A 14,024-nucleotide genomic window follows, 5' to 3' on the forward strand; every position below is an offset into this window, starting at 1 on the left:
TTCCTTCCTTCCTTCCTTCCTTCCTTCCTTCCTTCCTTCCTTCCTTCCCTTTCTTTCAGCCTTCCTCCAGGTATTTTCATTGAAGCAGTTCTAGAAACTATGTCTCTCATCTCAGCTGATTCAGTTTCCGTTTTGACTTTTATTCTTTTACCTTCTTCTGTCCCCTTCATGTATTCCTGCTCTGTTGGACCACCCCTTTGTTTCGGCGTTGGAGCGACCCTTCATTCTGTACAAGGCCTTCGCTAGTTTTTTCATTTAACAACCCTTGTACGAGTGTTCTTACATTCCTTGGTTACCATCCTGTCTTTCTCTATCCCCAGCTTCACCCAAGTTCTGAAAAGAATGGCCTTCCTTTGTCCTCAGCACCTCACTCCATCTACTCTTCCAATCAGTGGGTTCGGGAAGTGGCGTACATGTCGACCCTTGCCTTGACCCTTTGCCAAGCACGTTCTTGTTCAAGTCCAGATTCACGTTAGTAGTTCTCGTTTCATTGGCTTCTCTTTCCATTCGACATCGTTGAAAGCTCTATTTGTAAAGCATTCTTAAAGCTTTTTACTCCCCCATTTTCTTGGTTCCTCTTACTGTGCGTTTTCAGCTCGGTTCTTGGGGGTATGCTTCTTCCGCAGAGGCTTTAAAGGTTGGGGTAACCATCTGTGTTCCTCAGCTCTTCACATGTTTTAAAGAATGTTATTGAATATTGAAGAATTATACCCTCAAATTATAGTATGCAGTTGTAAAAACTGATGCCCAGGGTTGCTTGGTAACAATAGTAGAGGAATTTGAATTGTTTTCTCTGTGTGCCTTCCACAGCTCATCAGTTCATCTGAGCGCCAAATATACCAGCTGTTTCAGGCTTTGTCTCTATTTCCTAAGCCCCTTCGTGTGGTCTAGAATTGGAATGAGGATTGGTCTCTCTTGGTTCTGACTTAATTGTGAATCTTTGAGAAAATGAAGATGTGTGTTAGAATCCTGCCAACTTCATCCTGTTGCTTTATGGCTAATCTCTTCTGGGGTAGGCAGTCCATTTTTAAGCAAGTTTTCAATAAACAATTTTTCTTCAAGGTTAATATAACAGACAAACACCTTTTGCTGCAAGAGTCAGGAGGAGATAATGAAAGATGAGCTTACATTATGATTCATTATTTCAAAATGTCAGGATAAAGTGGGTCTGCCATCTTCTGACTGTCTTCAGAGGAGAGTGCATGGTTGCTTCTCCAAGGCTAATGGACTCACTTTTTTTTTTTGTTTTGTTTTGTTTTTCTCTTATATTTTTCCTCCCAGGTCCAACTCAGATAACCGACGCCAGAGTGGCCGAGAGAGACTGTCTGGCAGCAATGAGAAGGGGAGCATGGAGTCAGCCAAGGAGACACGTTACTGTGCAGTGTGCAATGACTATGCATCAGGCTACCATTATGGGGTGTGGTCCTGTGAGGGCTGCAAGGCTTTCTTCAAGAGAAGTATTCAAGGTAATAGTGTGTTGTCAAAACAGCATTCTATTTGTGATCCTAAAAGCAGAAGAGAGTGAGGAAGGAAGACATGGTCAGCTATTTGTACAAAACGTTACTAGCACTCAGTAGGTTCCTCCGTTATCCTTGGAAGAAATGTAGAGAAGAGAGGCAGACTCTCAGGTCGAGTGGACCTGCCGAGGCATTAGTGGCTCAGGATTTCTGCTTCCTCCTGGCAAAAATCAAACAGCCTTGAGCACTTCCAAAGAAGAGTTGCAGTAACTGGGCTGCTGGGGCTCAGAGAAATGTCTCTACCCTGACTCAGGGATGGCAGGTGATCAATCTGGTTCTGCAGCCAACTTATCTTCTGTGATTTCGTGTGATATTGTCTGCGCATAATTATCTCTCTGCCTTGGCCTTGGCCAGGTGAATATTCTGTTCTGATCTTTGCTCCAGACCAATTCTCATTCAGTTTGTTCTTTTCCTGTCTTAGATCTCTTTCTAGTCTCAATGGATGACATGACCTTTTGCTAGCATGAACACAGTCAATGTCTGGTGTCTTATAGCAGGGATGTTTCATCTGTACCAAATAGTTTTTAAGTACCAGCTGTAACATTTGATTCTCCTGACTGCCTCAATCTCTTTTTGTATGTAGTTTACCAAGTACATTTTTTTTGATATACCACCAGCTGGATTTTATTTCTACTTTAGAACATTAGTGTTACTGCATTATATAGCATTCCTTTGGAAAATATCAGTTATTTTTACTATGTAAGGTATCTATCCTACAGACCTTTGGGCAGGAATAAGAGTCTGGCTGCATTCTTGGCTTTCGGAATTTACCTTTGTCTTAGTAGTGAGATATTTTCCTCTCTTACTTTGCCTTACTCCTTTACCATTATAGCTTAAGTGGAGCTTAGTACATAAATACAGAGAATACTTCTGTGGAAGTTTTTGTGTAGTTCTTTCTACAGATATCTAGGCTTGAGGAACTTTTTGAAAATCAGAACCTACTAGATTAGCAGACACTGACTGAAGACATGACTCTTGGGAGCTTTCTGTGGTGGCTCTCACTGCTCTGATTTGGGGGATGGTATAGACTGTTTCTTTCCTTCCAGTGGGTGGAGGATTTTTTTTTTTTTAAAGCTGTTCATATCTTAATAGAGAAGCCTGTGAGGTCAATGTGGTCCATTTTAAAAGCATTTTCTTTGACACTTATTGCTTTCAATTCTTTTAGAATTCTGCCGTGAGACTTGGACAATTTTTTGTCTGTGTTTTTATAAAAATTAATGATATTCTCTATAGAAAATCTTTGTGTGAATCTGTGTCTTTGAGTGCATCGCACACAGACTATTAATTTTATTGGCTGATACCATCTTAATATTTTAACAGGTCTTTTGACAAATATTTTAGTTTGTAGTTTTACTCTTTATTTGATTTCATAAAATCTAAATTATTATTATTTTGCCAATAATACACTTACAAAAGTCAATGAAGAAAAGGTAAGCTTGTAAAAAAAAATATGTAATTGAGGTTTGGGAAGATAGTTAGTAGAGAAAGTGCTTGCCACACAAGCTTGAGGATCAGGATTTGGATCCCCAGAATCCACATTAAAAAGTCGGGCAGGTGTAGTGGCTACCTGCAGTCTCAACACTCATGATGCAGAGGCAGAGCATCCCCGGGGCAAGGTGGTTAGCTAGACTAGATGGAATTGGGAACTCTGGTTTCAGTGAGAAACCTGCCTCAATAAAGAAGTTGAAAGTGTTGAGGAAGACACTTGATGTCGACTTCAAGCCTCCACACACACCTACTACATAAGAGCACATACACACATACACATACACGTGTCCACACACATGATTACCACATACACATCCACATACTAAAGTATGTATTTTGTTGTGGAATTGTCTCAAGTTCAAAATATTTTTAATTTTAAAAATTTTAGAAATTTTAAATATTTTCAATATATTTAAAATTTTTCCTGCTTGCCTTTTGGTAGTTGAAAATAGGTCATCTTTTCATTGGTAGTGCAAAAGTATCTGAAAAAGATATAATTAATGGATATGCTCAGCTATGCAACTGAAGAAGCCATTTAGTGAGACTGAATTCTTCTATCAATAAATATGATTTAGGGCAGCAGTTGACACAGTTTTTATTTAAAGGGTAAAGCAGCTGTTTTAACCTTTACAGGCCATACTGTCTCCTTTGCTGCAGCTCAACTCTAGCAGTGTAACCAATATGCAAATAAACAGGAGTGGCTATATAGCACAATATGCAAATAACCAGGAGTAGCTGTATGAGACAATATATGCAAATACGTGGGAGTGGCTGTGGGAGGCAATATGCAAATGAGTGGGAGTGGCTATGTGCCCAAATAATTTTATAAAAACAAGTAACTTACCAAACTTTCCTGTGGGCTATAACACGTCAATCTGTGAGTTAATTTTTATTTGAGTTTATATAATCTAAATGCCATTATTTGTGAAAGGAGACCTAAAAGTAGGTGGTTTTAAAATTACAAGTTTTCTTTTTTTTATGTTTTATAGATAATTTAGTCTGTATTTGTGTAGATATTCTAGGGTGAATTTAAAAATGTATAAGCCAAAATTCATAATTCCACAAAATTTGAGTTTATATGGGAAACGAGAGATAATTTGTTCTTTTTTTTTTTTTTTTTTTTTTTTTTTTTTTTTTTGACAGGGTCCTGTATCCCCAGCTGTCCTGGAACTCACTATGTAGACCAGGCTTGGCTTGAACTCACAGAGATCTGCCTGCCTCTGCCTCCGGAGTGCTGGGATTAAAGGTGTGCACCACCATGCCTGGCATAACTTGTTCTTTTGATAAAATTAGAAAATAAATATGTATAGATACAGTGTCACCTGGACAAACAAACCAACAGTAGATAAATACAAGTGAAGAAAATATTGCAGGTTGTAAATTTAAAACCCCACCAAGCTTTAAGTATTAAGGCATCAAAGTGAAAAAAGAAAAAAGAAAGATACACTTACAAAAAAAAATCAATGAAGGAAAGATAAGCTTATATAAATAGACATTTTATTGGTATAACATTATCTCAAGGTCAAGTATATTTTCAAAATTTTGCTTACTTTTTTGCTAATTAGAAATATGTGTCTTTAGCCAGATGTGATGGCACACACTTATAATTCTAGCACTCAGGAGGCAGAAGGTGGATCTCTGTGACTTGAAGTCAGCCTGGCCTACACAGTGAGTTCTAGGCCAGGCAGGGCTATGATGTAAGACCTTGTCTCAAAAATGTAACTTTTATGTCTGTCATATATATATGTAAGATACTGCTATAATATGTTAGTATAATATATTATATATAATGTAATATATAATATAATATATTATGCTAAATAGTAGAATTTCACCAAAATTATACCATATGGGTGCAATTTTTACCTGATTTTAGAAATTTCTTATGCATTAAGGTGTGTTTATATATGAAAGGTTTCTTAAACAGGGTGAATATTGAGTCCAAAGTTCTAAAAGAAGTCCAGAAATAAGGCTGAGTTTTAGAGAACGAGGGACTTTAAAATGATCACAGTCACTAATGTAGCCATTTATTTATTGAATACTTGTATGCAAAGCACTGTGCAAAGCCCTGGAGACATAATGATGGAAGATCTGTCCCTCTTCTCATTGAGTTTATTTAGTAGAATTAGAAAGGAATAAATAAACAAGCAATTTTTAAATTACAGTATGACAGATGTTATGGTGGTGGGGGGGTGAGTGAGGAATGTCACAGGAATCTAAACTTCACTCAGTTCTGCAGAGGCGGGAAGTAAGGCTCTCACAGAATGTTTACAGATAAAAATTAAGTCTGAATAATGAGTCAAGAGAGCGAGGTGAAAGGAGCAAAGAATGAGGGTTATTCATATGAATAAATATGTGACTGAAATCCAGGAGGAAAGAACATGTGGAATCCTGCTAATAAAAATCAACAATATTAATTTGCCATCAGTTTGAACAATGCTGTTCTTAGGCTATGCATTTAATCTGAGACTGTGTCCATGAGGAATGATTGATTTCTTTTCCAATTTCATGGCACTTCTATATATTTCATTTGTTTCTAACTGTACAAAAGAGCCAGGCAAGGGTAAAGGTTTCTAGGCCTGTTTTCTCACCAGAGTCTTGATAACTTGGAATAAAAAGTTTTCCTGAACTCCTGTGGCTCTTTATAAATCACAGTGACCCTCAAACACATTTAAGGACAGTGAAGGGTCTGACTCGTGGGTGGAAAGTCCTGAAGATGCTGAAGCTCTGCTTGTTTTCCTTGTTACTTAAGAAGAGAGCTAGAAATGAGTATACATCAGATTATTCTCACGCTCTAAGTGTTTTGGTTGAAGAGGTAAAGTGTTTGACTTGAAAGCACACACATTTTCATCCACTACTTGTGTACAAACACTATTACTTAAGGAATTGAGTAATGGCTTCCAGTTGAATATATTTTTTAAAAGCAAAGTCAAGGATCTTGTTTAAGTCAGAGGGATGAAATTGCATATTCTATGAATTTATTAATAATTGCATGCATAGAACTATGTCTTTAGACAGAAACTATGCACTGAATTGCATAAGCTGGTCTGGTTATAGCTTCAGCAATCAGATTACCTTGAGTATTATTGCAAGGAAAAAGAGTTCTACTGATTTTATTGTTTCTCTTCCATTATGACTCCAGAAGGCCATTGACAGTGAGGGCCTAGCCTATTGACCCACTATTGAACCATTCTATTCACGTTCTGACAAATGTGTGTGGAAGTTGCTCAATTTGGCCCCAACATACATGGTGAAGTCAGGGATTGGCTCACAGGGTAACTGGGACCAAGAGGACATGGTTTTAAGGTTGCGTCTGGTTCAGGTTTAGTCCAACATGGATAACAGAGCTTGAGCCACTTGGGCTTTAGAATGCTGCAGGGTGAGGCTGGCCAGCACCCTGGATAGCTCCTGAAACAGCTGTGGAGGGGACTTCATTAGCCGGCTCCATGTTTTAGAGTTCTGCTACTGTAAGCTTGGGGACTCAACTTTGTTCACTCAGGCTTGGTTTACTTCCATATTGGTTTCCTCTCTCCTGGATTGATTTACGCATCTGTGTTAGGGTTAGGAAGAGGGTTAGGAGCTGAGAGGCATTTACATCTTCATGGGATTATTTTTCTCTAGAATTTGTTTTAAAAATGTTTAGAAATCCTGTCAACACACATACAAAATAGCAGGCCTCAACCTTAACTATTGGAAACTGATTACTGCAGAGTGAGGGAGAGTTGATGTTTAAGGGAATGAATCTAGATAGGCTGACTAGACTCCAGTAGATGAACTTTCACTGAGGTACATCTGGGTACATGGGTAGACCTTAAAATATATCACAGAATGCTGGAAATCCAGTGGTGGCGGGGGGACTATGGAAGTGTGACTGGCAAGGGGGTCTAAATATGATTAAAATTTATTGTATGAAATACACAAAAACTCAATACAAATATTCGTTAAAAATACTAAATCTTTCCTCCACATTTCCACATATAGCCCTCTATGGTCTAGTTCCCCTGCAAGAGAAATCTTTTAGATAATTAATTCAATAATATGATTTTAACTTTAAAACCCTCAATGTCCCATTAAAAATTCCTTTATTGTGGCTAGAGAGATGGCTCAGTGGTTAAGAGTGCTTGTTGTTCTTTCAGAGGATGTGAGTTTGGTTCTCAGCACCTAGATCAGGTGACTCAAAACTGCCTATAATTCCAGCTTCAAGGAACACACATGTGGCATACACACATAAATAAAAATAAATCTTTATAAAATCCTTTATATGCCTTAAATCATTTTACATATGCCTATGCCTGCCAGCATCTTCCCAATTCACTGTAATCCAGCTGCAGAGCTTTCTTCTCTCCCTCCAACATACCAGCTGGTTCCTTCTTCAGGACCTGAGTGTATACACTTGTCTCATTCCTTTTGCTTGCCTCACCCAGATCTTCTCTTAGCCAGCTTCCATGGTTTTTGCATTTGTATGTGTATGTGGTGTTTTCATGAGTGTGGGTGCACACTTGTGTGTATGCGTATGTGTGTGTGTGTGTGTGTGTGTGTGTGTATGTGTATGTGGAGATTGACAATGGGTGTCTTCCTGATCACTCTGCACACTGCGTATGAAGCCGGGTCTCTTGCTGAACCAGGAGCTCACTGTTTTCACTAGTCCGGCTAGCCAGCTTGCTCTGGGGACTCCTTCTCTCTACCTCCCATGTGCTAGGATTACAGGCAGGCCACCGTGTCCATCCTGCTTTTTTTTTTTTTTTTTTTTTTTAACATGGGTTCTGGGGAATCTGAAGTCTGGTTCTTATGCTTGTCCAGCAAACTCTTTACTTAGTGAGTCATCTCCCCAGCTGCACTGACTGGCTTCTCACCATCCAGATCTCTGACAACAAGCCCTTTCTCAGAGAATTCTTCAGCTTTTATCCTACCAAAAGCAACCCTGAAAACCATTACCAAAATATTCTTAAATGCTCTCTTACTTTGCTTTCTCTCACACCTTAACATTTTCAATTAACACATAGAAATTGTACAAATCTGTGGGATACCATGTGATATTTTGATACATATGTGCTTTGTGTGTTCATATCAGAGTAAACATAACTTTTTCCTCAAACCTGTGATGGAAATGTTCAGGATCTTTCCCTATAGCTTTTGGAAATCTACAATGTATTAGTTGCTTTTCTGTTGCTGTGATAAAACACCATGATCAAGGAAACTTATAGAACAAGGAGTTTATTTAGCTTATGATTCCAGAGGGATTAGAGTCCATAACTGTGGGGGAGGCGTGGCAGCAAAGGTGGCTGGAGCAGAAAGCCAAGCAATCATATCTTTAAGCAGAGACAAGAAGCAGAGTGAGACTGGAAATCTGGCAAAGCTTAAGAACTCTCAAGGCTGCCCTCAGTGACATGCTTCCTCTAGGATGGACCACACCTCCTAAAAGTTCCATGACCCTCCCCAAAGAGTGCCATAAACTGGAGACCCAATGTCCCAGTACTTGGAGCCTATGGGGGACAGTAATTCAAACCACCACATGCAGTATGCTGTAATTATCTATAGTCCCTCTACTGTATAATAATAGCCCTACAGAAATTCTTATTCCTATCTAACTTAGTACTCATTGGCCAATTTTCCCAGTCCCTCCCTCTCTCCAGCCTTTAGTAACTGTCATTTTACTTTCGAGTTCATTAAGAATAATCTGCTTAGATTCGGAATATGAGTGAGATCATGTGATGTTTGTTTCTGTGGCTGGCCTATTTAATTAACGTTTTCCAGTTCTGTCCATGTTGTTGCAAATGTCACAATGCCATTGATTTTTATAACTAAGTGGTGCTTCAGTGTGTGTATATATATATATATGCACACATTATGTATGTATCTGTCTTACAATTTTTCTTTCCTTTTTCATTAATTAATGAACACTCATGAGCATTTCATTTCTTGGCTACGGTGAATAATGTGGATGTAAGCAGGAATGAAGATGCCTCTTTGACTTGCTGATTTCATTTCCACTAGTTATATAGCCAGGGGAGGAGTTGCTAAATCTTGTGATACTCTTAGTTTAGTTTTTTGAGGGCTTTTCACTCTGTGTTCCATAATGGCACAATGAACTTACACGTTGTCTAACAGCATGGGAGGTGCATTTTCTGTGTCCTCACTGGCCCTTATCCTTTGTCTTTTTTTAGTAGTGACGATTCTTACTCCAATGAAGTGTTATTTCACTGTGCTTTTGATGTGCCTTTCTATGATTAATGATGTTGAAGTGTTTTTTTTCACATAACCATGCGTTACTTGGGTGTGTCCTTTGATGAATGTCTGTTACCCGTTTTAAAAACAGGTAATTGCAGAGTCTATTGTCTGATTTTCGATGCTTTTTATGTTTTTGAGCTGTCATTGGGTGTTTTGTCTATTAATCTCTTATCAGATGTAGAATTTAGAAATCTCATCTCATTTTCTATACGATGTGTGGTCACTTTGTCCCCTTTGATATGCAGATTAGCTTTCTTTAAAGCCCTCAAACTTTCACGAAGTCATCCTTTTAGCTGTTACTTTACCTTGTGCTGTCTCCCCGTATTCCTGTGTGCACTTGAATACCTCCTGTGCCTTCAGTAGGCTTGGACTCGTTTGTGTCTAACAGTAGAGTAGGGCCAGGAGTGAAGAGGATGAAAGTCACTAGAGGATCTCACAGAAGGAAGCCATTTCATTGCGTTGGACTACCAATACAGCGGCCCATTTGATACAGACTTGGAAAGCAATGCAAGATTTCTTACAGGTAGCAAGAATTTTGGAACAATTCCAGGTGTGTGAAATAGCATCACTGAGTGAGCTAACCTGAAAGAAGTTAGGGTTGCTGTCCTTTTTTTCTGTTTTCCCTCTTCAGCTCTGTAAAAGTGGCCCTGTGAAGTCTGCAATCCATGTTTCTTTCTTTTCTCCCTTCCTTCTTCTACCAAGTTTCCTGTGGGACTTCATTCATAGCTGATGTGGATTGGATTATATCCCCACAAAGAGATGCTGCTGTCCTACACTCTAGTACCTCAGAATGTGGCCTGTTAGCAAAATAAAGATGTGACAGATATAATTTGTTAAAATGAGGTCATCCTGGAGTATAAAAGACTCTTAGCCCAATATGGCTGTTACCCTTGCAAGAAGAGGGAAAACTGGATATAAACATGTTACAATGGAAAGAGGATATATATATATATATAAAGAAAGATGACTGGCCAACACCAGGAGGTAGGCAGAGGCCAGCAGTGCAAGCATAGCCAACCTTCACTTCAGACCTTAAGCCTCCAGCTATGACACAAGACATTTATGTAACTATTTTATATTTATTTATTTTTGTGCGTATATGTGAGTGCCTGCCTGTATGTGTGTGCACTTCGTTCACACCTGGTGCCTACAGAAGCCAGAAGAGGGTGTTAGATCCTTTGGATCTGGAGTTACAGGCAGTTATGAGCCTCCCTTTGGGTGTTGAGACCCAAACCCAGGTCCTCTGCAAGAGCAGGAAGTGCTACTAACCATTGAACCATCTTTCCAGCCCACATTTATTTTATTTGAAGGCACCCACTGGTGGTACTTTGTTATGGCAGGTGTAGGAAACTATTACTATATTTAAGGCCCAAAGTACTATGGTGTGCTGGATAGCTTTAGTGTCAACTTGACACACCTGGGTTGAGGGAGTTTCAATTGGGGAATTGCCTCTATTGGACTGGCCTGTGGCCATGTCTGAGGGGCATCTTCTTGATGAATGATCTGGGAGGGCCCAGCCCACTGTGGGTGGTGCCAGCCCTGGGCAGGTGGGCCTGTGTTGTATAAAAAAGCAGGCTGAGCAGGGGCCAGGGGAGCAAGCCAGTAAGCAGTGCTCTCCATGGCCTGTGCTCCAGCTCCTGCCTCCAGCTTCCTGCCCTGAGTTCCTACCTTGGGCTCCCTGATGAACTGTAACCTGGGAGATGTAAGACAAATAAACCCTTTCCTCCCCAAGTTGGTATTGGTCAAAGTATTTTGTCACAGCAATGAAGAAACAAACTAAGACGTACGGTTAGTTAATGTGGTGATTTGAGTGATAAATGTCCCCCATGGGCTTAAATATTTGAAAACTCAGTTCCCTGGTAGTGGAGCTGTTTGAGGAGGTCATAGAACCCTTAGGAGGTGAGGATTTGCTGGAGGAAGCATGTCACTATGGGGAGGGCTCTGAGAGTTCATAACCTTGCCCGACTTGACTTCCAGTTTTGCTTTCTGCTTCCTGTGTGCTTGAAGATGCGAACTCCGGCCTTCTGTTCCAGCCACCTCCTGCCATGCCCTCTCCCGGTGTTATGGACCCTCTGGAACCATAAGTCCAAATAAATTCTTTCTTCTATAAATTACTTTCCTCATGGTGTTTTATCACAGTGACAGAAACAAAGGTGACTCTCTCTTAAATCTGCCCCCTGCTCTATTCTGACTTCTCAGAAACTCCTGATTGACTCCTGCTGCCAGCAGCTCCTGGCCGTGATGCCTGTCCACTCCACCATTGTCTCAGACTTCAGATCTTGGAGTTCCAGTTAGTACCATCCTTTGCAGCCCTTGTCTCTGACATTTTCAATCAGAACTTTTACATATTTCTATAGGGTCTATCTCTTAAGTGCACGTCCACCCCATTCCCATTATTCAGAGTTGGCTCCCCAAGATAATCACAGTAGTTCAATCTTCTTCTAAACAATTTGCTTCATTTACTTTTACTTTTTGGAAGCCATTCTGCATATTTCCCATCTGTCCTTTGCAAAGAATCCTTTAATGACTTCCACGGCCCAAAGAATAATCCTTAGACAAGTGTTTGAGGATTTACACAGTCACGTTCTAGCCTTTCTTGCTAGATGTTTTGAAATCACTGCTTGTACTTGTATGTGGTATATGTTACACAAACTGAATTGTTTGTCTGTTTATTGTATTTTTTTATGAGAAGTACTTTCCAGATTTACCCATAAAGTTCTTCTTATGCTCGTCCAACAGGACTGTCATAAAAGTCTCAGGTTCTGATGCAGCAGCTCGCTCTCTTCTGGCGCCTCCGTCAGGTGTTGTCCCATTGGATTACATCTATTTACATGCATGTTTTTTCCTGCCCATTCTGACTGTGTACTCCTCAGAGGTTAGACTCAAATCAAGGCTTGTAATATGGGAGTCACTCAATGAGCAAATGAATGGATGAATGAAAGGTTAGGACCACTTTGGTGTTTTAGGCGACTCAGAAAGCCATCACTTTCCCCAATAAGGTATAGATGTGATGAAAGAGTGTCTCATGACTTTAAATGGGAACGTGCACGTCAGAGAGACCAGTAAAAGAAGAGAGTGGAGAGATCAAGTCCAGCAGGCTGGTACTCAACTCAGGGGTTTGAAGATGTATGGTGTTTGTAAAGCGTGAGAAAGGGGGATAGAATGAGAAGTGTAATGGAAGAAAGAATGGCATTATATTATGCAGTGTATTATGTATTATACACTGTGTATTATTAAAATGACTCAACACGTATTTCCTAGGAGTAAAAAGAGCAAAAGGTGTTCAGAGGGAAATGAATGAACTGGGGGACACTAAGGCCAATTAACTGAGAGATAAAGGAAGTTCAATTCTAGACATGCTGAGTTTGAGACGATAGCTTGATATACAGAGAGAATTTATCTAGCAGTCAGAGAACAGAATCAACACCCTGTTCCTGTCCAGGCGTGGGGATTGGAATCAATTTCCTCAATTAATTTTAAAGAAAGTTGATGAAAGAGTGGCTTAGATGTGAAGGTCGTACCTTATTAATGATGGAAAAGCAGCTGTAGTCAGCCTGTCATTAGTCACGAGCACCTAGATCATCAACTTGAGAGAGGAAGGGTTTGTTTTAACTCGAAGCTTTGGAGATTTCAGTCCAGGATCAGTGAGACCCATTGCTGTTGGACCTGTGAAGAGGCAGTGTGTCATAGTGGAAGGAGCCCTGTTCAACTTATGAGCAGAACAAAAACGGAAAGAACAGGCTTGCATCACATATCGCCTTCAAAGACATACCTCCAATGACGAGACTTCCCACTGTGCCCTACCACTTAAATACCCCAATATCTCTCAATAATGCCTGGGATGGGGGTCAAGTCTTTCATACATGGGCCCTTGGGGGATACTTACACAAACCACAGCAGAAACTCCAACATCTTTCTTTTTTAATTTTTTTATTAAATTATTTATTTAATAAGCACATACTTAGAAGAAGCATTTCATTACAACAGCACTGACATATTCAATAACAATTTTCTGAGCTAAGATGCATCTTTTTCAAAATTGGCTGTGAATTTTTAGGTTTACAATTGAATTATTACAGTTATACAATATTTTACTCAGTCTAAACCCAATAAGACATAAAATTAAATGAGGTTTTAACCTTTAAAAAAGATCTTCATTTCATTATTAAAATACACAGTTTCATACAGAAAAATTCTTTTTCAATGCAATTGACATTGGATGTTCGCACATGCATTTCTAATCTCTAAATATCTGATTATTACTAGTCACTGTTGGTTACTTTCTGAGCTTCTAGGCATCTGAGCATGGATATAAAGTCATCAGGTAGATTTCAATGGTAATGTTTTTTAAAATAACTACATGATTAGAAGAAGCATTTCACTACAGCTTTAACATATTCAGTAATACACTCCAGAGCAAGAGTACATGTCTTTTACATGTGGTTGCAAGTTTCTAGGTTCACAGCTGAATCAAAACAGTTATATAATATTGAAATCAGTACAAGCAATGTAAGACATAAAATCAAATGAGCCCTCAACCTTTCAAAAAGATCTCCATTTCATTTCAGAATAAATTGTTCCTTGCAGAAAGACTCATTGTTTTGGCTACTAACACTGAGATGTTGGCGCATGCATCTCTAATCTGTATGTATCGGATTATTACTAGTCATAATCGGTTGCACTTGGATCTTTGATGCTGTGTATATCTATAAAGTCATCGGGTAGATTTCAATGGTATTGTTTATCACCTCTACTAATTAACATGACGTAAGTAAATTTTTATGCTTCCTC

The 14,024-nt window shown here is 39.3% G+C and overlaps 1 protein-coding gene across 4 annotated transcripts in view; it reads left to right on the plus strand.

Annotated features, from left to right (window-relative positions):
• The window catches only part of Esr1 (estrogen receptor 1), a 293,257-nt gene that overhangs the window by 36,090 nt on the left and 243,143 nt on the right, over window positions 1–14,024 (plus strand). For all 4 annotated transcript variants that reach the window (XM_008847745.2, XM_017801829.1, XM_017801831.1 and 1 more), the window contains exon 3: window positions 1,282–1,466. In XM_008847745.2, coding sequence (XP_008845967.1) covers window positions 1,282–1,466 — 185 coding nt within the window. The remainder of the gene's footprint in view (window positions 1–1,281; window positions 1,467–14,024) is intronic.

This window comes from Nannospalax galili, unplaced genomic scaffold, assembly GCF_000622305.1.
Source record: "Nannospalax galili isolate Female #2095 unplaced genomic scaffold, S.galili_v1.0 scaffold563, whole genome shotgun sequence".
NCBI classification, from domain to species: Eukaryota; Metazoa; Chordata; class Mammalia; order Rodentia; family Spalacidae; genus Nannospalax; species Nannospalax galili.